The sequence below is a fragment of the Apodemus sylvaticus genome, chromosome 6, assembly GCF_947179515.1.
Source record: "Apodemus sylvaticus chromosome 6, mApoSyl1.1, whole genome shotgun sequence".
NCBI classification, from domain to species: Eukaryota; Metazoa; Chordata; class Mammalia; order Rodentia; family Muridae; genus Apodemus; species Apodemus sylvaticus.
This window is the reverse complement of record NC_067477.1, coordinates 71228025-71254094: the sequence shown is the minus strand read 5'-3', so window position 1 is coordinate 71254094 and position 26070 is coordinate 71228025. Positions and strand designations below refer to the sequence as shown.

The 26070-nt window shown below is 42.9% G+C and overlaps 2 protein-coding genes and 1 long non-coding RNA gene across 7 annotated transcripts in view; 1 reads left to right on the top strand and 2 right to left on the bottom strand.

Moving 5' to 3' along the window:
- The window catches only part of LOC127687355 (uncharacterized), a 118648-nt gene extending 111033 nt beyond the window's left edge, over positions 1–7615 (bottom strand). The window contains exon 1 of one of the 2 annotated variants that reach the window (XR_007978374.1): positions 6623–7615. This is a non-coding gene — a long non-coding RNA (uncharacterized LOC127687355). Of the gene's footprint in view, positions 1–2792; positions 2855–6622 lie in introns of those variants that run through there. The other variant, XR_007978376.1, reaches the window with a different exon arrangement.
- Positions 5984–18522, top strand: Coch (cochlin). Its single transcript, XM_052185880.1, has 12 exons — positions 5984–6095; positions 6297–6349; positions 6431–6487; positions 8513–8669; positions 9640–9773; positions 10227–10289; positions 11194–11238; positions 11321–11468; positions 14989–15092; positions 15471–15697; positions 16014–16530; positions 17623–18522. Exons 2-12 carry the CDS (start codon positions 6316–6318, stop codon positions 17796–17798), a joined length of 1662 nt encoding a protein of 553 aa, XP_052041840.1. The 5' UTR covers positions 5984–6095; positions 6297–6315; the 3' UTR covers positions 17799–18522.
- A 2890-nt stretch (positions 18523–21412) lies between these two features.
- Strn3 (striatin 3) overlaps positions 21413–26070 on the bottom strand; it is a 79144-nt gene continuing 74486 nt past the window's right edge. For all 4 annotated transcript variants that reach the window (XM_052185876.1, XM_052185877.1, XM_052185878.1 and 1 more), the window contains 2 exons: positions 23171–23257; positions 21413–23090 (listed from right to left, as the gene is read on the bottom strand). In XM_052185876.1, the coding sequence (XP_052041836.1) occupies positions 22921–23090; positions 23171–23257 (257 nt within the window). In that variant the 3' untranslated portion in view covers positions 21413–22920. The remainder of the gene's footprint in view (positions 23091–23170; positions 23258–26070) is intronic.

Sequence of the window (26070 nt, the reverse complement as noted above, 5' to 3'; positions counted from 1 at the left end):
ACTCAGGTCCTTCGGAAGAGCAGTCAGTGCTCTTACCTGCTGAGCCATTTCTCTAGCCCCAAGATCATGGTTTTCAATGCTTACATGTATGTATGTATATATATATATATATATATATATATATATATATTAGTTCTTTGAGCTGAACTATAAGCTATAAAAACTACAGAGATCAGAAGAGGGTCAAAGAGCTGTTGAGGAAGGGGAAAACAAGAGAACACTTATGACATGTAAGTGGAAGAGAGGCTACTGGGAGAAATTGATAAGGAAAAAGAATCAACAAAAACAAGTTTTGTCTGAAAATATTGTGATGGGGCTGGAGAGATGACTCTGCAGTTAAGAGTGCTTGCCGCACAATCATGAAGACCAGAGTTCGGATCCCAGTACCCATGTAACAAGCCTGGCATTCTCAAAAACACTTGTTAACTCCAGGGTTGAGATGCAAGCCCCAGTTTCAAGAAGACCCTCCCTGCCTGCCTCCAAGGAACAGGCTGAGACTAATGGAGGACACCCAACAGCCCTCCTCCTGCCTTACACGCATGAGCACATGTGTGCCCACACACACATACCTATTTTAAGAAACAAAAGTACTTCAAAACAAAACAAAACAACCCACAAAACGTGCATTGGCGTAATTTCCTTCTGAGTTTCTAATATTGGGGCCTGCCAGGAGAAGAGCAGTCAGTTGATGTTAGGGACCCTTCCGCTTCATCGTGTTCAACCTGGTACTGAGTCTGGAATGTGGAAAGTCATCTGCCCAGGACTGCGGTCTCTTTAGGGGCTTCCCTTCTTCCTATACCAGAAGCCACTTGACAGTGTAGGCCAGACAGGCTCTCAGTCACCCTAAAGACTGTCTATCTTGTCAATGTGTCTATCTTGGACAGTGAATGCCTAAGCCAAGAGGTGTCATCCAAATGTTATGGGGCAGTAAAACCAACCACTGCAATCTAATGGTGGGAGACCCGTCGGTATTCTCAGCTGCTGAGTGCTCAGAGGAGCGAGGAGGCTGGAGTGTGCTCACTGGCCCTGAGCTTTCCCCTCTGAGTCCTGCATTAGAAACATGTGAGGCAAAAGGGACGCCACAGTCTGAGCATGGACACCTTTGGACTGTGGCTTTCGGTCTCAGAGGTTATCTTGCTCCTTATCAAGGACAGGGCCTCTGACTGCCAGCCCCTCAGCAACCATTCTTGCCTGAGCTCTTCAGCTTGTCTGCTAAGCCCACCCCATCACTAACCGTCTGTCTATGCAACTGTCTCCCATCCCGGAGAGCTGCAGGTGGCTGACAAACAAAAATTTAACCCACAAAAACATGATGATAATGATGTAACACTTTATGGCTAGTTAAATTTGACAAAATACTAAAAGGTCTTTAACAATTGTGCTGAAATAGTGTCAGTGTAGAATAGCAATAAACTAGATTAAAATGTAAAAAAAACTAAAACTAAAAAAAAAAAAAAACCATAAATCCCCTGTTAAACATTTAAAATTTTATATAGGCATGAGGGTGTATAGGGTGTATGCTTTAATTCCAGCCATAGGGTGACAGAGGCATTGGATCTCTGTGAGTTTGAGACCAGCCTAGTCTACATAGTGAGTTGCAGTACATTTGGGCTATGTAGAGAGACTCTCTTGACAGACAGACAGACAGACAGACAGACAGACAGACAGATAAAAAATTATATATTCTATGCTTAATTTTATGGACCCATTTTATATTCAACGTATATTTCATCTATAGAAAATAATTTATAAACTTTACCTTTTAGCAACATCATCAATACATGACCCTGGAACTACACAGACCAGAGAGTTTATTTCAGATCTCAGTAGCTCAATGAAGGCTTGTTTTACCGATGGCTTCACACAACTGCTGCAAACACCAGTGGCTGCACACCACAGGCCAAGCACTTCTCCTGGGGCAAGAATGAGCTGTCTCCCAGTGAGAACATCATAACAGTCCCTTCTAAAGGAAGCATTCGAGTCAGGCCCCGAGGTCCGCACTACTTCCCACCCATCTTTCAATAGTCCTACCTTCATTACATGTCAACCCTTCAGGGTGTTGTGACAAAACACCCTGACCAAAAGTCTCTTGGGAGAAAGGGTTATTTGGTTTACAGTTCCAGGCTGCGGTCAGTCATTGTGGGGAAGTCAAGCAGGATCGAAGAGCAGACAGAGATGACAGATGGCTCAGTGGTTAAGAGCACATACTGCTCTTGCACAGTTCCCAGCACCCATCTCCGATGGCTCACAACTCCAGCCGCAGAAGACCAGATGTCTCTGTGGGCTGTGCTCACCTGAGACTCCTCAGAACCACAATTAAAAATAAAATAAATCTTTAAAATCTATTTTTAAAAAAGAGCAAAGGGAGAATAAAATGCATGCATATGCAGTGAGCACAACTTGCTTTCTCTAAGCCCAAAGCCCAGGCTCCAGGAATTAAGGCAATCAAAACAGTCTTCCACAGCCATGCTCACAGGCCAATCTGATATACATAATCCCTCACTGATATTTTTTTTCCAGAGAATTTTAGGTTGTATCAGATTGACAAAGATAGCCAATATATCATATTAGAATTTTTTAAAAAATACCTTTATCTTTCTATTAATTTTTTTCTCTCATATATCACACCCTTAGGGCAGTTTCCCCTCCCTCTTCTCTGTTCCCTCCCCTCCCCACCTGCTCCCTCCCCATCCACCCCTCCTCTGTTTCCCTCCAGGAAAGGGCAGGCTTCCCAGGGAGATCAATCTAACATAGCATACCAGGATGCAGTAAAGCTAGGCACCTCCCCTTACCTTAATGCTGGATGAGGTAACACAGTTGGCAGACAAGGGTCCCAAGAGTAATTCTTTACAGGCCTTGTAAGAACAGTACTCAACTTAACATGGAAAAGAATAGGATAGTTAAAACAATCCTATACAATAAAAGAATCATCCCTGATTTTAAGCTCTACTATAGAGCAATAATAGCAAAAACTATATGGTATTGGCATAAAACAGACAGGTTGGCCAATGGAATCAAATCAAAGACCCAGATAAATAAATCTACACACCTATGGATACCTAGTTTTTGATAAAGAAGCCAAAACTATATAATGGGGAAAAGAAAGCATCTTCAACAAATAGTCTACCTGGATGTCTGCACGTAGAAGAACGCAAATCGATCCATATTTATCATCCTGCACACAACTCGAGTCCAAGTGGATCAAGGACCTGGACAAAACCAAATACACTGAAGCTGGTAGAAGAGGAGATAGGGAAGAGCCCTGGACTGATGGACACAGAGACAACTTCTGAACAGAGCACCAACAGTGCAGGCACAAAGATCAACAACACATGTTTTCACAAGCGATTTACTCATTTTGTTTATCATAGAGTGTGGACGTGTGTGAGTGTACAAGCTCCTACCTCAGATCAGAGGACAGCTCTGTGCAGGGCTTCTCTCCCTTCACCTTTACACGGGTCACCAAGGGTTAAATTCCGGAGGCCAGGCTTGCAGCACCAGCACCTGTCTGTGCTGAGCCAGTCACTATGGCTGGACATTGTTTATAAACAACTACAATTTGTGTTTCATCATGGAAACATAGTTAACACATAGAATCTCAGTGAAAAAGTGATATGTCAGTGAAAGATTAGAATTATTAATTTCTCTGCTGAGATTGAATTAAGTATTAAGTATCTTGGGCTATGCATTAGAATCATCCAGAGAGGTTTTTAAATGCCTAAGGCTCTGGCCCCATCCCAGGGCAAACGATCAGTATCTCTTGGGGAAGGAAAACCATATGGTTCAGGCGAACCATACAAACCCGTGCTCCTGAAGTGGTCCCCACAGCAACCCAGTCCGGAACCAGCTGTTCTCTGCAGCTTGTTTGTTTGTTTGTTACTATTAAATGGTCTTTGTTAAAGCAGATAACTAGCAGTCCTGGACAATGCTGTGGAATGTCACCCAACTGAATACAAAAACATAATTTTAACAATTTGTCTTTTTCAGTCAAGTGCGCCAGCCAGCTCTGCCTCTGCCTCTGAAGAATGGCCTCTTGAAGCACACATTTTCCCTCCATATATTTATGTTGAACATGAAAAACAAGCTAACTGAGGAAAAGCAGTATCACCCTGACTCCTCCACCCTCCTTGGTTGGTCTTTCCAAAAGAATAAAAATAAATAAAGACTTAACTTCTCTTAAATGTTTCAAAACAAAATAATTAAAATGCCTGGGTAAACAGCCATGAAACTTAATGAGCTATTTCCTCTATTTCTTAAGTCACAGACTCAGGGGCTATCATGGGAATAGCTGCAGGATTTTGATTCTGCCAGACCACTGTGTTATGGCAGCAGGGGCTGTGCCCTGCAGGGACTTTCTCTACCTTGCAGCCCTTTGGCCATGTGGTCTGAATCGCTGCCTAGCAACTAATTATACAAGATCAGGACAATCCCCCACCCCACCCCTGACTGGAGGAGCCTGTCCAACTCTGGTGTAGGACACACAAAGCACAGTCATGAAAAGGACAATTTTAATTGTCTTCATCTTTAATTTTTCTTCCAAGAAAAATGTCAAGGATGGTTAGGTAGACTTCTGAGAAAAGCACAATTCTCTCATAAAAGAGATCAAATCTTTCAAGCAGCCATGAGAAAGAACCATCCAGTACTTCCCAATTCACCAATCAAGCGATTTTGTCTCTTCCCCCTCAGAAGACATCCTTGGTAAAAACACCAAGGCGTTCTGCCCAGGCAAGGGCTGTTCAGCCGACAGGAGAATCCCCCACGCACACTCAGCACAGGCGAGCCTCAGCACCATGCTGGCTAGTGTAGGACTCCACTGACATAAATGTCCAGAAAGGACACATCTGTAGGGAGAGGAAGTAGATTGCTGAGGTCACGTGGTGGTGAAGAGCGGGCCTGCCCTCTAGCCGCCAGGGAGCATTATTTTTGATGTGATTGAATACTTTGAAATTGTTCTACGATGAGGATCATAAACTTACTAGAAACCACTGAATCCTGTTCTTCAAATGGATGGATTCTATGACGGAAATTATAACTAAATAAAGCTAGATTTAAAACAGGTATTGTGACCAGGTGTGATGGTCCCTATGTGGCACTGCACAAGGCTGAGGCGGGAGATAATGAATTCAAGGTCATTGTAGACTACCTTAAAACCATGTCTCAAAAAAAAAAAAAAAAAAAAAAAAAGCAAAAACAAAGACAAAACAACACAACAACAACAGAAACCTAAAGCAGGGTTCCTTGGTCTCCAGGTCTGGAGTTCCTCTGCTACCTGCAGGTCTGTCATGAACATCCCCAGTGTGTTTGGTTCTTTCTCTATGCCCTTCATGAAAAGTTACTATAATAAAAGTGCGGAGCACATATTATCAAATCTAAAGTTCTGTGTGATCACCAGATTTGAGACTGGAAACACAAACAAGGACGAATCTTTCCTGATCCAGAGAAAGAGGTAGAAAAAAGCAAATGTAAATATTGCGTGGAGGCCAGGGGCACTCTAAAATGAGCCTACTCTTTACAACAAATGACCCATCGGGGAAAACCATTTTCCAGCAGAAGTCCTTAGGACAAATTTTCCACCACAACATTCACTAAATGCTGCCTGGTTTTACTTTAAAAGTAGGCACAATTCTCACGGGGCGCGAAGCTGGGAAGTTTTGTTCTCAGTACCGGGTGGCTTGGCTGCTCTGCACCCTGCTGCGACTTGAGGAGGGGCCCTCAGTTCCCCCAAGGCGGCCTCCTAAAACTGTCTCTGTCCGGTACCCTGCACGCCCTAACCGTCCCTAGGCGTGTGCCCCAAGCGCGCTTTGACGCCTTTCCCCATCAAGTCCCCGGACGCCCCTGGCGACCTTCACGCCTCCCCAGAGAACCCCTACACCGCAGGGAGAGGCGCCAGTACGCTGGCCTCCCCCGAGACTGTCGGGGGGGGGGGGGGGCGGAGGGCGGAGCTGGCCGGCCACCGCCCTACGGGGGGTGGGGGGCCGGGAACCGTAGCCCCCACCAGCGCCCCCCGCACATTGCTCATGCGCACCGCTTGTCTTTATAGCCGCCACCGAGCCGTGCTTACCGCACTCGGGTGTAGCCGGGAGGATCCCACGCAGGTGCGGGACCCGGGGTGGTGCACAGGGTCTGTGTCCCTGTCCATGTGTCCTGGCGTCCCTTGGCCGGTCCGAGGTGGCACAGAGCGTCTGGAGCTGCACGAACTGCAGCAGCCGGGCTCTCCCGCCCGTGGCCGGCTTCCGAGGAGCGCAGGGCCCCGTGCGTTCCCCGGCGAGCCTCGCTCACGACTCACTCTCCCGCAGGTCCACGGAGATCCCCGCCATGCCCTCGTCCTGGATCCCTGCTCTCTGCCTCGGTGGGTACACTCCCATCCCCTTCCCCTCGCCCTCCCGCGCGGGCGGAGGCTGCAGCCACCTCGCTGTCCCTCTCTCCGCAGGTGCGTGGCTGCTGCTGCCGCTGCTGCTGCCCCGGCTCGCGCGTGCCGAGGGAGCGGGTGAGTTAGGTGCGGGCGGAGGAGGCAGGGAGGCACGGGGTCAGTCCGCGCAGGCTGAGGACCTGCGGGGAATTGCGGGGCTGGAGAAGCGGAGACCCGCCCTCACCCATCTCCAGAGCAGCCCCCGGGGCTTACCTGTTTTTCCACGCCAGGGTCCCCGGGGTCAGCGCCTCCTTCCCGGGCACACGCCACGTAGCCCCGGGACCATTCGTCCCGAGTTATTCCATTGTTTTCGGGGCTGGGGACAACTGTTTGGTCCCAGCCCACAGAGGAGGACTGCTCACGTCCTGGTCCCACCTAGTCCGATCACCTTGCTGTGCAAGTAACCCCTATGGAAAACAGCCTCAGCGGTTCCTATCGCTCACTGGGAGCCTCAAAAGAGTTTGTTCCACGTGTACAAGTCCAAGTGTGGTTCCGTGTCTTTTCTGCGATGTAAGAGACAATTTCCTTTCTAAAATCTTATGCATGCTTTTCTTCAAAGTAGAAATGGTAAGTACCTTTTAACCAGCAAAACAAGTGTTAGCAGTTCCAGACAATCTCGGTCTAGGATTCCAGTGACATCGCAGCCACCCCACTCCCACCTACCCGCACCCCCGTCGCTGAAAACGGAAAAGATTGGGGTTATTGTGCAAGGCTCCTATTTGAAGTTAGGATTTTAACAGAGCCCGAGCATTTGGTATTGCACCTTGCGTCTTCCCCTTTCGTCCAGGGTCCAGGCAAGGGTCCTTGGCAGAGGCAAGTTACTCAACTTGCAAAACCATCCGGTCATGCCACGTGGGGACGAGGGGAAAAACAAAACAAAACAGAACAAAACAAAGCTTCTGTTTACAAAAGTCTTGGATAACTTCAATCCCCTGTGTTTGGAAAATCATATTTAATAATCTTAATCTCGATTTAATCATCAGTAAATTGAGAGATTACCTTTTTGGGGTTTGTTGTAATTTGACAAATTAACACCTTTCATAGTAACTTTCTTGTTTGTCTGCATTTTTAAAGTGGTGTCATTGTTAGCTCAGGCTGACACTCACTGTGTAACCTGCTCTAGCCTCAAACTTAAGGCAATCTTCCTTCCTCAGCTTCCTGAGTGCAGGGCTGGCTTCGTGAGCTCTAGGTGCAAAACAACTACTTCTTCTTCTTCTTCTTCTTCTTCTTCTTCTTCTTCTTCTTCTTCTTCTTCTTCTTCTTCTTCTCCCTCCTCCTCCTCCTCCACTTCTTCTTCCTCCTCCTCCTCCTTCTCCTCCTCTTCTTCCTCTTCCTCCTCCTCTTCTTCTACTTCTGCTTCTTCTTCTTCTTCTGCTTCTTCTTCTTTTCTTCTTCCTCTTCTTCCTCTTCTTCTTCTTCTTCTTTTCTTCTTCCTCCTCCTCCTCCTTCTCCTCCTTTTTAAATTGGTCTGACTGTAATATTTAAGCATATTAGAGTGATTTCTTAAAAAAAAAAAAAGGATTTGCTGCCTTTCATATCCCTTTGGACAGAACCAGAGATATAATCAGATTGAAGTTTTCGGAGTGCTCCATAGGCTAATTAACTCTATGACTTCCATTTCCTCAATTGTAAAGTGTTTGAGTAAATAGAATTTTGTGGCTCCAGACACCAGTTAACTGGTTGGCTTCTGTGAATGTGGGACTGTAAGGCCCTGACTGTATCCGGTCACCCAGCTAAGAGCCCCCTGGGGAGGGTAGCTTGAAGACTTTGGCATGTGTCTAGGAAGACATTCCACAAAGGCTCAATACAGATTTACCATCGTCATAAATAACTGTGAATAATTTCATCGCAATTAGGGTTTTTTTATTTCTAGATCAAAGATTAACGTTATTTTCCAAATTGACAGAGAACTGGGAAGAATGTCACATTGGCCCTAGATTAAATTGGAAACCCCTTTGGACTTGATAGTATCTAACACAGTGTCAAGATCTAAGTCAGTGTTTTGGTAGAAGTATAGAAGTTGGGGTAATAAATATAATCCCTGCAGTGCTCCCTCCATGAAGAAGCCCAGGGGCTCTTACATGACACACCCTTTCTCTTCAGTTCCCATCCCTGTCACCTGCTTCACCAGAGGCCTGGATATCCGAAAAGAGAAAGCAGACGTTCTCTGCCCAGGCGGCTGCTCTCTGGAGGAATTCTCTGTGTTTGGGAACATAGTGTATGCTTCAGTATCGAGCATCTGTGGGGCTGCTGTGCACAGGTAAGCCGAGCACTGCGAAGGGCGTGGCCGTGGGAGTCAGCACAGGTAAGCCCTAGCACGTGCGAGGGGTGTGGCCATGTGAGTCAGCACAGGTGTGATTGCTTCCTTTCCAGCTTAAGCTGTCTGGACCCCTTTCCTACTTGCTTGCTTCTTTTGGTGCCAATTTTGGCCATATTTTTGAGATTTTCATGGGTATTCCTGCATGACCTAATGTGCATGGGAAACTTTCTGACAATGAGCAGAGAGAGAGAGAGAGAGAGAGAGAGAGAGAGAGCCCATGGAGGACAGGTGAGGGTGTTCAATCCCTTGCAGGTTGAGTTACATGTGTTTGTGCACTACCTCACAGTGCTAGGAACTGAACTTGGGGCTTCTGGAAGGGCAGCAAGCTCTCTTAAAGCACCGAGCCATTCCCTCCCTCCAGCCCCGCATTGGTGCTTGGTGGCCGCATTCCTATGATTCTAAAATATTCCTCATTGTGTCATAGATAATAGGGTTTTTATACTACACACCTTGTCGTTTTAAGTTCCATCACAAGCCTTACAGTAGACACAGCCTTGTTCTGGTTTTTATGTGGGAAGACTGAACTAAAGGTTGTTAAATATCTTGCTGATGTCACTATGGTAATCCAATACTGTGCCATCCTACAGTAGAGGTGGGGGTGAGATTCCTTTTTTTTAAATACTGGTCAAGGGCACATGCAGTTAACTACTTTCAGAAACTCGATGCCTCTTTATTCAGAATCTCTGAAATGTAGGAGATAGGATACCAGTGTATTCTCATCATTTAAAAGTTTGATGGTACAGAGTCGTTTTTCCAGACATAAGTGTTTCTGTGTAGGCAGATCTTCAAGGGCCTGTAGCAAGCATTCTTAGGCAACTAACTTCTCCACTCAGCTATTTTCTTGACCAATATACGCAACAGATGGCTCTGTCTATTGGACAGTGTCTCAGCTCTAACTCTTGCATTGCAGGGGAGTGATTGGCACCTCAGGGGGACCTGTGCGTGTCTATAGCCTTCCCGGTCGAGAGAACTATTCCTCGGTAGAGGCCAATGGCATCCAGTCTCAAATGCTTTCCAGATGGTCCGCGTCCTTCGCTGTGACCAGTAGGTACAATTTCATTGTTTTCAGCTGTGTATAAACACTGCCCCCACTCTCCTCAAAGAAGTGTTCAGCTTTTCTTGGCCCTACCTTGTTGATTCTGTTGGAAAACCTTGCAGTTAAGAAGTCCGTTATTGTACAAGTCACCCAAACCAAACTTGGAAGACTGGGAAAGTAGCAATCCCGCTTTACATGGTGGGAACCAAAATCTGAATTGTTTGCAATCTGGATGCCTAGAGACTTAGCAAGTAACTAACTGTCAAAGTAGGCAATTCAGGTTTGGGTGATCTTTTCAAATACATCGAGAATGCATTTCGATTCTCCAAACCTAATGGTCAGTGTTACATTTATACCTGAGGTCACCATTACTCCCTTAATTATCATGTAGAACTTTAGATTCATAATGTCCTAATGGCAGAGAAGGAAGGAGAAAAACAATAAACTTCTCATTTCAACAGAAGGAAAAAGCAGCACCCAAGAAGCCACAGGCCGGGCAGTGTCCACAGCCCATCCACCTTCAGGTAGGAAACGCTGAGCTGACCCCGTTACCTGGCAATAATTTGGAGTCATAAATGTTGTTGTTGGATGCTTTCCTTCAGAACACTAATATTAACAAGAGGCAAAGCAGCTACCCCATATTTACTGATGTATTTTTGGATGGGAGCATTCTACTTTATAATTCACAGTTCTTCTTTATTATAACCTAACTCAACCATTCTCAGGAGGTCCTTTCTATCTCTCCCTGGTTTGATAGACCAGGAGGAGAAACTGGTCAGAGACCACTTTCCTGCTGTTTGCCTCATGAAATCCCCTTAGTTTCTGCACTGTCATATGACTAAAAGAAATCGTTGTGTCTGCTACAAAAATATACCCAGAGATATCTTTTTCTAAAACAGTGACCACTTTGTTTTATTCTTATAGAGATTTATTTTGTGTTTAGTGCGTGCTTGAATGTATTTATGTGCATGGTTTGTGTGCAGGCAAAGGCAGACCCAAAAGAGGGTAGTAGCTATTTTGGAGCCCAGGTTACAGGCTATTGTAACTTGAGTGTCTTGATGTGAGGATGAGAACTGAGCCTGGGTCTTCTGCAACAGCAGTGAGCACTCTTGCATGTTACGCTATCTCTCTGACCCTGCTAGTAGCCATTTTTAATTCAAAGACATTATAATCATGTGGCTCTGTATCCTCAACCTTGCCTGAATTGTGGTTTAAGATATCAAAGCTTTGGATAGATCCATACCAAGTACATAGCCTGCCACAGTTCTGCTGTGATTCTTTGTTGGAGTATCGCTTTCCCAGCCCAGAAGACCATGAAAAGAACCTAAAGGTCTTTCTAAGACTGGCACCCCTTGCCATGGGCACACCCCGGTGGAAGTCCCCGCCGTGTAAATGTCTTGTTGTTGCTAAGAGCTTCCTCTGTTTCAGGTAAAAGGCTAAAGAAAACACCAGAGAAGAAGACTGGCAATAAAGGTTAGCTAAGCGTGCGTTCAGGGAAAGGGATTTCCTTTGTGAGCGCTGGAGACTGACGAAGCCCTTCTTTGCCTCTCCGTAGACTGTAAGGCAGACATTGCATTTCTCATCGACGGAAGCTTTAATATAGGGCAGCGCCGATTTAATCTGCAGAAGAATTTTGTTGGGAAAGTGGCACTAATGTTGGGAATTGGAACAGAAGGACCACACGTGGGCCTCGTTCAAGCCAGGTACCAACCTTAAAGAGATGATGGTGTCTTCACTGATGGCAACCTACTGAGCTGTTATATTGATTTCAGTAAACATAACTTAAATCTGGACAAGCTGTAGTCCAAACTATAAACTCGGGATTTAAGAATGTCTGTGCATGGCTGGGCACGGTGGTGTAGACCTTTAGTCTCAGCACCCGGGAGGCAGAGGCAGGCAATTGCCTTGTACTCATCTGTGAACTCAAGGCCAGCCTGGACTATGTAGCAAATAGGCCAGCCAGGGTTGCAGAGTGAGACCCAAGTCCTTGAAAAAAAAAAATCCCTGAAAGCACATGCATGCACATGAAAAGTTCTCAGTCCCCAACACTGCAAACAACAACAACATCAAAGACTGCCTGGGTGGACTGCAGGGCTCGGTGTGTCAGTGGCATAAAAGGACACCTTTCTCTGCTTCACTCAGTTCTTGGGTTTTCCTTTTGGGAGGAGGCAGCCATAAACTCTGTTCCCTGCCTTTTTGCTGGTTTGTTGTTAGCTTGCTTGCTTGCTTGTTTCTGTTGTCCATTCTATGTTCCTTCACCGGGATCCAAGCGTGGCTGTAACGGCTCTAGTTGGCAGTGTGAACCTGGGAGAGTGGAGCCTCAAAAAAAAGGTGGATTAGAGTTTCATCCAGTAGGCAACTTTATTCAGGGTATCAGACAATTTATAATCTGAGGGCGTTGAGGATTAAGCAAGGTTGTATGAGCAAAGGTCACTTTGAGTTCAAGCTGTATACAGTCACAACGGCAATGTCGCATGAGTTTAGGCTGTATACAGTCACGAGGGCAACCCTTGCTTGCAAACATTCTGAATAATAACAGGTAAAATGATGGTTAATCTAGAGTAAAACCCACTCCCATGATTACACCTGGGAGAGGCATGAAAGTAAGTTTCAAGAACAAGCTGTGTGATGGAGGAACAGAGATCACAGCCTTCTGCCTTGTTTATGTGGAGTTTTCTAAGGAGCTCTCAGAATCTCCCCAAAGAGCTTCACTCATGGATCATGCTCTGACACATGACCTCGTCTTGCATTTCGTGCCTATAAACATAATATTGGTGGGTTTTAGCAGTGTACTACGTTCCTTGTAGGAGGTTTCTGAAATGCGGGTACAAAGAAATACATTTCTCAGACCAAGCCTTTGTGAAGTTGTTTCCTTTCTGCATTTGGGAAGATGTTCATCTGTACGCATGCACCCCTTTTCTGCAGTTCAGGCTATAAAAATGTTGAACCCCGCTTACTTTCCCCCTTAGTGTTTTAGTATTTTCTTGAGGCAACTGTGCATTGAACTTATTTTTTAGTTCCTTGGCACACTTGTGTAGACATTCCTCCCTTGGCTTTCACGGTTAAAGCACCCTGTGACGAGAAGCCTTCCGTCAGCTTCCTATCCAGTTTGGATTACTCCATTCCGATGAATTCCTGGGTGCAAAGTTCACTTTCAAAGTCTCTGATTAAATTGCTAAATTGCTTTATAGAACGTTGAGCAGCTAATACTATCAGCAGTGTGTAGCCCCACACAACCACAAGCACTGATATTCTGCTTGTTACTTTTTTCTTTTTCCTTTCTTTCCTTCCTTCCTCCCTCCCTCCCCCCTCTCTCTTTCTTTCTTTCTTGTTTTTGTTTTTTTCAAGACAGGGTTTCTCTGTGTAGCCCTGGCTGTCTTGGAACTCACTCTGTAGACCAGGCTGGCCTCGAACTCAGAAATCCACCTGCCTCTGCCTCCCAAGTGCTGGGATTAAAGGCGTGTGCACCCACTGCCCGGAGTTGTTTGTTTTTCAAGATAGTTTCTGTGTTGTAGCCTTGACTGTCCAGGAATTTGCTCTGTAGACCAGGCTGGCCTTGAATGCAAGAGATAACCCTGCCTCTGCCTTCCAAGTCTGCTTGTTACCTTTTATAGCTGGCTCTGCTTAGAAGTGATTTAACTTTTCTGCATACTGCAGCCTTCTCCCCTTGTCTTTAAAACACCGAGCCCTTTGTTGTTTGACTTAAAATGGAATATCAGCTTCATGAACACCTAAGCAAGTTTCTTTGATTCAGCTGCTGATTTTTTCTTTCTTTTTTTTTCTTGTGATTTTGCTGGTTTGTTTGTTTGTTTGGTTGGCTGGTTTTTAATTTTGTTTTTGTTTTGTTTTATAGACCAGGGTGGTCTTGAACTCAGAGATCTGTCTGTCTCTGCCTCCCAGGTGCTGGGATTACAGGCATGCTAGCTACTATGTCTGGCTTAGGTGCACAGGTGCATATACATGTGTATGCAGAATGTAGAGGACAACTTCAGGTTTTATTCTTCAGGCTACATTCACTTTCTGTTGTTTTAAAGAGGTATTTCGTAGGCCTGGCACTAGCCAAGTAGGCAAGGCTGGCTGGTCAGCATGTCCAGGGAACCGTCTCCCCAGCACTGGCATCATGAGTCTAGGCCAGCACACTCAGCTCTCTTAACATGGTTTCTGGGGATAAACCCAGGTCCTGGACTAAACCATCTACCCAGTCCTCAACATGGTCTCTAATGAACAAAATATAGTTAAAATGAACTGAAATTCTTTAAACCTCATAACTAGGATTGGCAAAGTCACTGTTTATAAAAGAAAGAAATTGTAATTTTTAAAACATTGTAGTGTTTTACAGTACATTGCCTTGTGCCCTGTCCTCAAATCTTAGGGGCTGGAAATAGCTCAGTGATCATGAGCACTGGTTACTCTTCCAAGTGAAACAGGTTCACCTACGTGGTTGTCACATTATCTGTCACCCCAGTCCCAGAACAGTCAACAGTTCTCGCCTCTCTAGGCATCAGGTATCCACATGGTGCACTGATGTAACACTCAGGCAAAGTAGCCATACACATACAAATAATAATTAACTGTCTCTTGGCCAGAGAGACTTAGGCTAACAGATTGCTGATGTACTGTCATATCCAATTGTCTCCTACCTGCTCGGTGCCCAGTTGTATAGACTGTGCCATGCCTGCTTTCACATGCTGCATACACACAGTCTGTTATTCCAGTTCTAACCTAGATTTTGGAGCCACATGAGTCTGAGTTTAAAAGGCAGCCATGTTTCTTAGGCATATTACCTAAGTGTTCTGAGACTGTTTCTTTAAATAATTGGGACAATTCTATCTTGTGAAAATATGAAGTTGTGTATGCTTAGCTATCATCCAAAATACAATAAATGCTGAACATAACAACTGTACTTGTTATATTTCTGCAACATTCCCAGTGAGTGGAAGCAATGTGCTAGTTGACTGTATACTATGTAACTTAAAAGACTTGGGTCTGACTTTAACTTTTTATTTATGTAAGTTTTTCCCCCTGAATGTATGTCTCTGAATCATGTGTGTGCCTGGTGCCCACGGAGGTCAGAAGGGGTATTAGATCCTCTGGAAGTGAGTTAGGTTGTGAGCCATTATGTTGTTACTGAAAGTTGTACCTAGTTCCTCTGCCAGTAATTTTTTTTTAAGGTCATCTGATTATTTGCCTTTCCTGAAAAACTTTCTTTTTTCATTTTTATAGTGAACACCCCAAAATAGAATTTTACTTGAAAAACTTTACGTCAGCCAAAGATGTCTTGTTTGCCATAAAAGAAGTAGGTTTCCGAGGGGGTAACTCCAACACAGGTAAGCACTCAGTGCTTAGAGATAAGAACCCAAAACAGCATTGTGCCCTTGTGACAGTTCTCCTGCACATCATCTTATGATGGAAAACATGCCAACGGGTCAGCTGATTTTTCCTTTTTTTCTTCTTCTTCTTTTGAGACAAGATTTCTCTACGTAGCCCTGGCTATCCTGGAAGGTGGACTTCTGCAAGGTGGAGGGGGAAAGCAGTGTTGAGTTGTGAAACTAAGCCTGAAGCCAAAACTAAGCCTGAAGAACAATTAATAATCTTTTTGCTAACTGAATTCCACAAGTTAAATTATTAATGGCATCAAGTTGTTACCGTGAAATAGAAATATATTCTGAGCTGCCACAAACTCTGTTCATTTGCTTGTTTTTTAGGAAAAGCCTTGAAGCACACTGCTCAGAAATTCTTTACAGCAGACACTGGTGTGAGAAAAGGAATACCAAAAGTGGTGGTGGTGTTTATTGATGGTTGGCCTTCTGATGACATTGAGGAAGCAGGCATTGTGGCCAGAGAGTTTGGTGTCAATGTATTTATAGTTTCTGTGGCCAAGCCCATCCCTGAAGAACTGGGGATGGTTCAAGATGTTGCATTTGTTGACAAGGTAAGGTGCAAGGGTTCTCGCTAGTAGGAAGGAGTGATTCAGTTTGGGGCCGACAAGCCCCTAACTAGATTAGTGAACATAAAATGTTTGATATGAGCCTAGAGGAATAAACCTATAATCCCAGCTATTCAATGAGGCTGAGGCAACAGGTTCAGTGCCAGCCTGTGCAACTAAGACCCCTAGCTCAAAATGAAAAGTAACAAAAGGATTGGGGACACATGCGTAAGGTTCTAGGTTCATTCTCCAGTACTACATAATTTGTGAAATATTAAGCAACTTTTGATCTTTTGGGGTATATTTTGTCTTTTCCCATTAGGCTGTGTGTCGGAATAATGGCTTCTTCTCTTACCACATGCCCAACTGGTTTGGCACTACCAAATATGTAAAGCCTCTGGTGCAGAAGCTCTGTACTCATGAACAGATGATGTGCAGCAAAACCTGTTACAACTCAGTGAACATTGCCTTTCTGATTGATGGCTCCAGCAGTGTTGGAGATAGCAATTTCCGCCTCATGCTAGAATTTGTTTCTAACATAGCGAAGACTTTTGAAATCTCAGACATTGGAGCCAAGATAGCTGCTGTACAGTTCACTTATGACCAGCGCACAGAATTCAGTTTTACTGACTATAACACCAAAGAGAATGTCCTAGCTGTCCTAGCAAACATCCGCTACATGAGTGGTGGCACAGCTACTGGTGATGCCATCTCCTTTACCGTTAGAAATGTATTTGGTCCCATAAGGGACAGCCCCAACAAAAACTTCCTGGTTATTGTCACAGATGGGCAGTCCTATGATGATGTCCGAGGCCCTGCTGCAGCTGCCCATGATGCAGGTAAGATGGTTGTATTAGGATTAAGCGAGAGGTCCTGTGAATTCTAGGAGTCAGCATTTTTGAGGAATGGATCCTTGCAGTGCGAATTTATATATATTCTATGAGCTTTGGAGTCTGAGTGAACTGAAATTCTTCCAAGCTCCACTGAAATCCCGTTGGGAGGTTTTGCTGTTGTTTTTCAAGACAGGGCTTCTCTGTGTAACAGCTCTGGCTGTCCCTGAACACTCTTTGTAGACTAGGCTTACTTCAAACTCAGAGATCCTCCTGCCTCTGCCTCCCAAGTGTTGGGATTAAAGGCCTGTGCAACCAACACCCAGCTCAAGAAGGGGAGGTTTTTATTCACCAGATTACTTTAAAGACTAGCAACTTAAAAACACCAATATAATTTTTTCAAAAGATTTGAGCATTTTTCCTGTGTTTATGAATATGCATCATGTGTGTACCTGGTGCCCATGAAGGTCATGAGAGGGCATTGGATGCCCTGGAACTGGAGTTATAGATGTTGGTGAACTATGTAGGTGCTGGAAACTGAACACGGGTCTGGTGGAAAAACAACAAATGTTCTTACCTGCAGAGCCATCTCTCTTGCTCCAAGATCTACAATTTTTTTTACTATAAAATGGATTTGTCACTATAACTTCAAAGACTGAATTAGAACGAAATGAGTACCTCGAGCCCCCCATTCCTCAGTGTAACCTTCCCATTTACCTGTCCTCTGTGCCAGTCTCACTTTAATGTCTGAAAGTGACAATAGCAGTTCCTTCTCACTGCAAAGTGTGTGCCTGCTACAGGGGCTTCATAAACTTATCAACCTGATTTTCTCTTCTTAGTTTGTTCAGTGCAGTCTTGAATAGTTTGACAATCTCAGTATTTTCATCAAGTTATTAATATGCAGTTGCTGATGGCAAAGCTTTGAGTTTTGACCAATTATTTTTGACATAATCAAAATGACTGTGGTCTACCTAAAAAACTTAGTATAGATTTCACTTAAAAATGTATTAAGTAGTTTCCTCTGCAGCTATGTATTAATGTATGGAATATATAGCCATATGTAAGCTAAACCTATTATTAACTTACTTATTTCCACTTTAGGTATCACCATCTTCTCTGTTGGTGTGGCTTGGGCACCTCTGGACGACCTGAAAGATATGGCCTCCAAACCCAAAGAGTCACACGCCTTCTTTACCAGAGAGTTCACAGGATTAGAACCAATTGTTTCTGATGTCATTAGAGGCATTTGTAGAGATTTCTTAGAATCCCAGCAGTAACTAATATCTGACAACTCAAGGAATATGTACAAGGGGATCTAATGTGCAAAGTGTATTCTCAACGCCTATGTAACTTTATAGCTTACCAGTGTCAAAAAAAATGTCAACAGCTGTTTAAAACAAATGAACATTCCTCTGAAGCTCCCAATTTAGATTGGCCGAGACTTGATAATTAGGTCCTTAGAAACTCAGGAAAGAAGAAATGTCATGGATTAACACTGGGAGTTCAAATATGCATACAGATGGATAGGTAAGCTACAAGCTCAATAAAAGACCCCGACGCTTATACACACAGCACTGTTCCCTCTTTAATGTCTGCATTGACCACACAAGGAAAACAGAACAGCTTTTAAACACAGATCAAGTATAAATATTTTGACTCATGTGGATCTTTTCTTAAAATCAGCCAAGAACAGGCAGCTGTTACTATGTGTACTAGCCGTAACCACACATTATAAGGAATCATGTTATCAAGCTTCTTTTGTAGTGTTTTCATAACTTTATCGCTGAACTACCACACAGAGTAAAGGTAGGATTGACTGGTATTTTTCTATTTATATCCTTAATTTTATGTTTATAGACAGGCATGTACTCCAAGGACTAAGCAGGTAACTTTTTTTTGGAAAAAAAATATGTGTCAAGTATTTTAACAGGAAAAATACATTGCATAATAGCTTGGCTGTCAGCAATAAAATTGCTACTGACTAAGTGCCTATTTATTTAACTAAGTGCCTATTTCCTTTTAAAAATTTATTTAATGTACATTGGTGTTTTGACTGCATGTATGTCCGTGTGACAGTGTCAGAAATTCTGGAACTAGAATTCCAGTTTTAAACTGCCATGTGGTACTGAGACTTGAACCTGGGTCCTCTGGAAGAGCAGTCAGTGTTCTTAACCACTGAGACATCTCTCCAGACTCTAGAGTTTTCTGTAGACAAAACTAACTTATATGGAATGAGCAATCTAAATTAAGCCATGCCATAACATCTCTTCCAATTATACCCGGAATGCCTAATGTAGGCGTCACTGCAGTCACCTCCAGGGTGGGCTTTGAGTACTGGCTTCAAAAGAAACAGAACTAGTATCATATTAAACGGAACTAGTATCATATTAAAAACTTACCACGTTTGTGAAGCTGAGGTTAGGCAGAATCCACCTCGTATGGATTAGAGTTCACTGCAGAAAGCCCTCACCACAGGGATCTATCACCGTATCTTCTCTAAACCAGGTTCTGTCTCTCCTTACCCAACTGTGGATCCATTTACAGACTTGGAAAAAATACTGGTTGTCAGTCGTGATTTACTTGAGCATACCCAAACGTCAAGTCCACGCAGAAGGATTATGTGAGAGAAGGGACAGAACTTGAATATCTCAAAAACTACATAAAAGTTTGATTAAAAAGAATTCCTTGCCCCCTCTTACAAAAGGCTGCAAATAATTGTGAACCAGGAGAATCTTACCATAAAAAATAGATTTAACCTGACTTGAGAAGTTCAGAAGTTCTCTCCTAGAAGTCAATGAAACCCCACCGTCTCTGTAAGTGAACAATCCACGGATAAATAGTAAGGATGTACAATAAAAAAACAAAACAAAACCATGAACTGAGAGCAGGCTAGCCTTGACAGCAACATCCTCCTGCCTCATCCTCTTCAATACTGAGAGTATAGGTAGGTATGGACTACACTACACACAGCTTTAAGAATGAAGTTTTTAAAGACATACTACAATCCAATTTCAGCAGTCACATCTGGATTTCAAATATGTAAAGTTTTGTGTTGGTTTATTTTTTATTTTTTATTTTTCTTTTTTTTTCTTTTCTTTTTTTTTTTTTTTGAGATAAAGTCACACATTTCCCAGGCCAACCTTGAACTGAGGATCCTGCTGACATTACAGGCATGAGAACTGCACTGCCAGTGCCTGGTGATTCATTTTCTAACTTGTAATGAGTCATGAATGTTGGTTCTCAGATTTTAAAAGCTTGAAATGAGGAAAGTAAAAACAATCATGAGAGATGCAATGATTAAACATCAAGGGAAAAAACCCGTAACATTAAAATACCATTAAAACTTAAAACATTGAGCCAACTTATTTTTCATAAATCACAAATGGAAACAGACAAAACAAAAATAAGACATTATTTTATTTCAACTTTTTAGTCTTTTCCTACGTTTACCATCATTAAAAATGATACTATTTGTAAAGCCCATAGTACACTGTAACAGACACAGATGTTTATGCACTGCAATAATGAGTGCATTAAAGTTAAATGGTAGGGTTGGAGATTTAGCTCAGTGGTAGAGCAAGGCCCTGGGTTCGGTCCTCAGCTCAGTTAAAAAAAAAAAAAAAAAAAAAAAAAGTTAAATGGTTATTCAATGACTTCAGAAGGCTTCCAGAATAGAACTAGCTTTGGGGAATTTGTTGGCATAAGTGGTACATGCATGTGAGTGTGTGCATATGCCCGTGCGCACAGGGCAGAGCGGCCTGCTTCCTCCAGTGCTTCCCAGAGTGAGGGTGGGCGTGCAGAGGGTGTGCTCTCACTGAACCTCTTTAGGGCTGGGCTGGCTGGCCAGAGAGCTCTCAGGAGCCTTCTGTCTTTGCCTCAACACTGGGTTATATATCCATGAACAGTCACACCCTGCATTTTACATGGGTGCTAGAGATTTAAACTCAGGTCCTTATACTCACTAAACCATCAACCCAGAAACAACAATTACTTTTTAAAAATTTGAAATCTTAATTTTGTTTTGTTGTTGTTGTTTTCTTTTGTTTTCTCGAGACAGGGTTTCTCTGTGTAGCCTTGGCTGTCCTGGAACTTACTCTGTAGACCAGGCTGGCCTTGAACTCAGAAATCTGCCTGCCTCTGCCTCCCAAGTGGCATGCACCACCGTCCAGCTTGTTTTGTTTTAAATTACAACTAAGTCATTTGAAAATTCTCAATGTATAATCCCCCCAACCCCCAGACAGGGTTTCTCTGTGTAGCCCTGGCTGTCCTGGCAGGCTGGCCTCGAACTCAAAAATCTGCCTACCTCTGCCTCCCAAGTGCTGGGATTAAAGGCGTGCACCACCACTGCCCGCACAATGTATAATTCTTAAAGCAGGAATCCAAGTAGAGTTCTGTAATTTCTAATTCAATTCCATTTACAATTTCTTTTAAGAAAGAGAGTACTAATATCTTGAAACATTTTCTTTCAAATTGATAACTTTTAACTTTACAAGGGCAACTTTCTACTAGTAAATGAGGCAATTAATTCTATGCTAAACATGTCTGTGGAAACAAGTAGAGGGAGACAAGACAACACTACTTACTATTAGGAAAAACTCAGGTTTAAAGTAGGAGGCTATCTGGGCAGACTGCTGAAGCTGGGGATGAGGAGGACACTAGGTGCCTGCCATATGCTTAAAAGCGACAACCCCGTGGTGCAGAAAACTCTGGAAAGTATTCTTAATAGTGTTTCTACTGTAACCTTACTAGAATATCATTAAGTACCACAACGTATAAAAAGAATAGCATCAAAATGTACGACTCACTAAGAAAGCACCTTCATTTCCTGGTTTAATTGTGGAGAGTATTGCACTTTATTATTCAACATGAAATGATGTGGCCAACAGCAACATACAGGTACACAATTTAATATTTATTATATGCATTTTATATACATTATTTTTCAACAGCTGTATGTTTGCTCTGGGGTACAATCTTAAAAATTTGCTGATTCATAGTCTGTAAAACAAAAACCTTACAAAACTCATCAAAACTCGCAAACTGATCAGAAAAGGCTTTTGGAAGACTAGAAAAAATACTTTATTGTCTTAATCATGCGTTACACAAAGAAAATCTTCAGTTACACCATAAAAGTAAGCACATCTAAAAAAATAAAACAGGGGAGACTAGTCCAAATCCAGCAGACTTCTGTATCCTGATTCAACTTTTTTAAACACCTTATTTGTAATAGTAATAAAATATTCTCCAATTTTTTAACTAGCTCATTTTGTTTTGGAATCATGGTAAATCAAGATAGTATCTTGGGGACAAACACCTTGGTTTGTAAATTAATTATAAAATATTCCATTTTTAGTCTATTTTAGACTGTTCTAAGAGTTCCAAAATAGATATACAGGTTCCTTTAGCACATTAATAAAAGGATATAAAGACCAACAAAAAGTAAAATAAATAATAGGCCATTAGCAAGATGGATAATTCTTGATAAATAAACTTGTAAATACAGTAAGATGTACAAAATATCACATAGTGATAGGATGTTAAGATTAGTTTTTAAAGAGTTCATTTGGAGTACTAAACTCCACAGATTTGTTTTAATACACTTAATAGTCCTTGGTTCATGAAGACATGTAGACAAAGGTGATTGATTTATTATCATCTTTATGAAGGACTTAGCTGAGCTGTATTAGGCAAAAGGAGGAAAGAAAGTGGTTATAGGTGGCAGGTTAGTGAGATCTCTGTGTTTTAGGGTTGTATAATGCAGAAAAACATCAATATGATCTTGAGCACTGTTGTGACAGGCTAAATATATAAAAAGACTTATAAAAACTAGAATTTTATCCAAACATTTTGTGCAACTAATGCTAAAATATTTTAAGTTAAATTTTCTTCTTTCTTTTTTCTTTTTCTTTTTTCTTTTTTAAAGCAAAATAAGTTTGAAAGGGAATCTGTGGCATTCAACTGATAAACTGAAGATCACTGAGAGATGAAACAGCTGCTCTTGGAGCTTGCTTCCCCGCAAGAGCACCGCATCCTAACCCTAAGGCAGCACACAGAGGCCAACAAAAGTCCTTTCCCCCTAAGATCAGACTCCATATTGGCTTAAACACCTTAAAAACAAAACAAAACAAAACAAAAAACAAAAACTGCTCAGTTCATATCCAGTACAGGGCACAGATACTGGAGTCCTTTTTCTTTCTGTCCCACAAAATACAGTTAATTATAGTTAAACTAATAAACCTGACATTAAGATGTGATTCCCAATTTCTGCCTGCCCCCAATAGCTTTCACCAGGCAGATCACATGTAGTGTCGTATCAGTAACCTCCATGATGGCAGTGATGCAGACCCCTTTTCTGATCAAGCAAATCTTTGTTTTCCACGAAGCGGAGTCTACGTTGATTCACACAAATACTTTAGCAAGAGCATCGGCTCCTGCACTGGCGATATATGCCTTTGATGGATGGAAAGCAACATCATAAATTGACTCATCCGATTTCTTCCTATGAGCTGTTATTTCTTGTACACATGTCTTACTGTCCAGATTCCATAATCTAATGGAACAGTCATGGCCTGTGAAAGACAAATAAAGCTTGTTACTGAGAAACAACTCTTTTATAAAGTTTATAGGTCATACTGAAGTTCAAACTTACTTCCAGACATCAAATAGATTCCATTGGGATCTACTGCTAAACTTGTAACAGCATCCAAATGAGCTACCATAGAATGGATCATTTTACCTATAAAACATAACAGAAGATTAACATTGAGAGGCAGAAGCTAAAACACACTATCAATATAAAGCAATCACTATCACAGTATTTTTCTTTTAAGTTTTGGAAAGTATTCACAACATACAAATTAGTATTTAATTACTTGGGAGCACACAATTCACAGTGAGCAACCACCACTACCTAGGCCATTACTGAGAAAGTAAACCTTTTTTCAAGTATATAATCTTTGCCCAATCCCTAGCAAAGATGGTCCTCTCTTTCTAGAGACTGGCCAATTCTAGATGCTTTACACTGATGCATCTAAACCATTCTAATAGTCTGAAGAAAAATTTTACCATTAGTTATTTTAAAAAGATTTTGGTACTAAATGAAGCATTCCTCTACAGGGGTGGGTGGTGGGGTGGGATGGGTGGGGCTCACCGGAGTCAGCAGATAGAAGGTTACATGTCTGAGCAAAGTAAAATCTTTTAAGATTTAGGAAATCCTGTCCTACCTTTTCTTTTTTAATTACATTTTAATTGATGTAAATGTATTATATGTGCATCTACCTATGTGCCAGGAACTCAGAGAGGTGTTGGCTCCCTGAAGCTAGAAGTTTCCGCATGTTGAGAACTTCCTGCTGCAGGTCCTGAGACTTGTTTCCATAAGCACAGTATGTGCTTCTTAACCACTGAGTCATTTCTCCAGCCCTTAAGTTTTCTCAACAACTGCTTGGGAAAGAGCCTCTTTTTAGAGACTGCTCCCATCTGCAAACCTGTCTCCAAGTTGTGCAGAGAACTCCACCCTCACTCACACTGGCGTAGGCCTTTCCCTATTGCAGTTGTTTTGTTTGTTTTCATCTATTCTGTAAGTAGCTCTTGCCTATCCATACTACAGTTAGGAAATCTCAATAAGACCTTTCCAGCTCACCAATTAGGACTTAGCTCCCACCTATCCAGACTCCTGTTAGGTAGGAACCCTAGTTAAGACGTTTTTGGTTCACCAAGTAAGACTTAGGCACAATCATTATTTTGGTCTGCCCTGAGTTCCTTTCCTGAGTTGAAAGCTGTGTATTGTTTTACTATAAAGTCCATCACACAATAAAGATTCACTTATTTGTGTGTGTGTGTGTGTGTGTGTGTGTGTCTGTCTGTCTGTCTGTCTGCAAGTTTAAATTTAAGGAAATTGTCAATAGGATAAAACGACAGCCTACAAACTGGGAAAAGATCCTCACTAGCTCAACATCTGACAGAGGGATAATACCCAACTATATAAAGAACTCACGAAGTTAGACTCTCAACAAACCAAACAGACCAATTGAAAAATAGGGCGCAGAGCTAAACAGAATTCCCAACAGAGGAATCTCGAATGGTTGAGAAGTACTTAAAAGGAAATACAAATAAAAATGACCCTGAGATTCCATCCCACACCCATCAGAATGGCTAAGATCAAAACCTCAAGCAACAGCACATGCTGGAAAGATGTCTGGAGTAAGGAGAACTCCTCCACTGTTGGTGGGAGTGCAAACTTGTACAGTCACTCTGGAAATCAATCTGGTGGTTTCTCAGAAAATTTTGGAAATAGTTCTACCTAAAGACCCAGCTATGTCATTCCTGGGCATATACCCAAAAGATGCTCCACCATGCTCTGCTATGTTCATAGCAGCTTTGTTCATAATAGTCAGAAACTGGAAATAACCAGAGTTATTTCCAATGTTCCTCAACCAAAGAACTAATACAGATAATGTGGTTCATGTACACAATGTAAAATACTCTTCAACTATTAAAAACAGGAGAATACATGGAAGTATGCACCTGACAGGGTGGGGGGGCATTTCTGGGATGTGCCAGAGACTGGAGATGGGGGAGGCTCCCAGGAGTCTGTGGGTATTGACTGTAGCTCAGAGTCCTACACTGGGGCTATGGAACCTGAAGTGGCTCCTCCTGTAAACAGGCAGGACTCCCAGGGGAGGGATAAGGACAGCCACCCACCTAGAAAACTTTCAACCCAAAACTTGTTCTCTCTACTGTAGCTGCTTAAATTCTCATGCTATTTAGGTTCCCCAAAACCCTGTTTCAATGTTCCATGTGTAAGACTGAGGGACCCTGACCCATTGGTTCTGACTGGTAACAGCTGCCCAGGGGGCAATGGCTGGGCAAAGACAGAGGCAGAATGAAGGATTCCTGGGCAAGCACTAATCCCTGACAGTCTTAATGATACTGTTATGCTTGCAGATAGGAGCCTAGCATAACTGTCCTCTGTGAAGTTCCAGCAAGCAGCTGACTAAAACAGATGCAGAGACCCACAGCCAAACATCGGAGCTTAGGGACTCTTATGGAAAAGCTGGGGGAAGGACTGAGGACCCCAAAGGGGACAGAACAGCACAGGAAGCCCAACAGAATCAACTAACCTCAGCCCTTGGGAACTCTCAAAGACTGAACCACCAACCAAGGAGCATACATGGGCAGGGAGGACCTAGGCCCCTACACACATGCAGTAGCTGGGAAGCTCAGTCTTCATGTGGGTCCCCAACAACTAGAGTAAGGACTGTCCCTAAAGTTGTTGCCTGTCTGTGAAATCCATTCTCCTAACTGGGCTGCCTTTTGTGGCCTTAGTGGGAGAGGATGTGCCAGGTTGGGGGGATACCAAAGGGGGGCCTCCACTCTCTCAGAGGAGAAGGGAAGGGCGAAAGGGACTGTGAGGAGTGGGGGCAGTGATCGAGATGTAAAGTTAATAAAAAAGTGGAAAAAAAGATTAATTTTATGTTTTGATGCCTACATGTATGTACACCAAGTAGGTACATATCTGCAACTGCTGAAGAGGAAATCCCTGAACTAGAC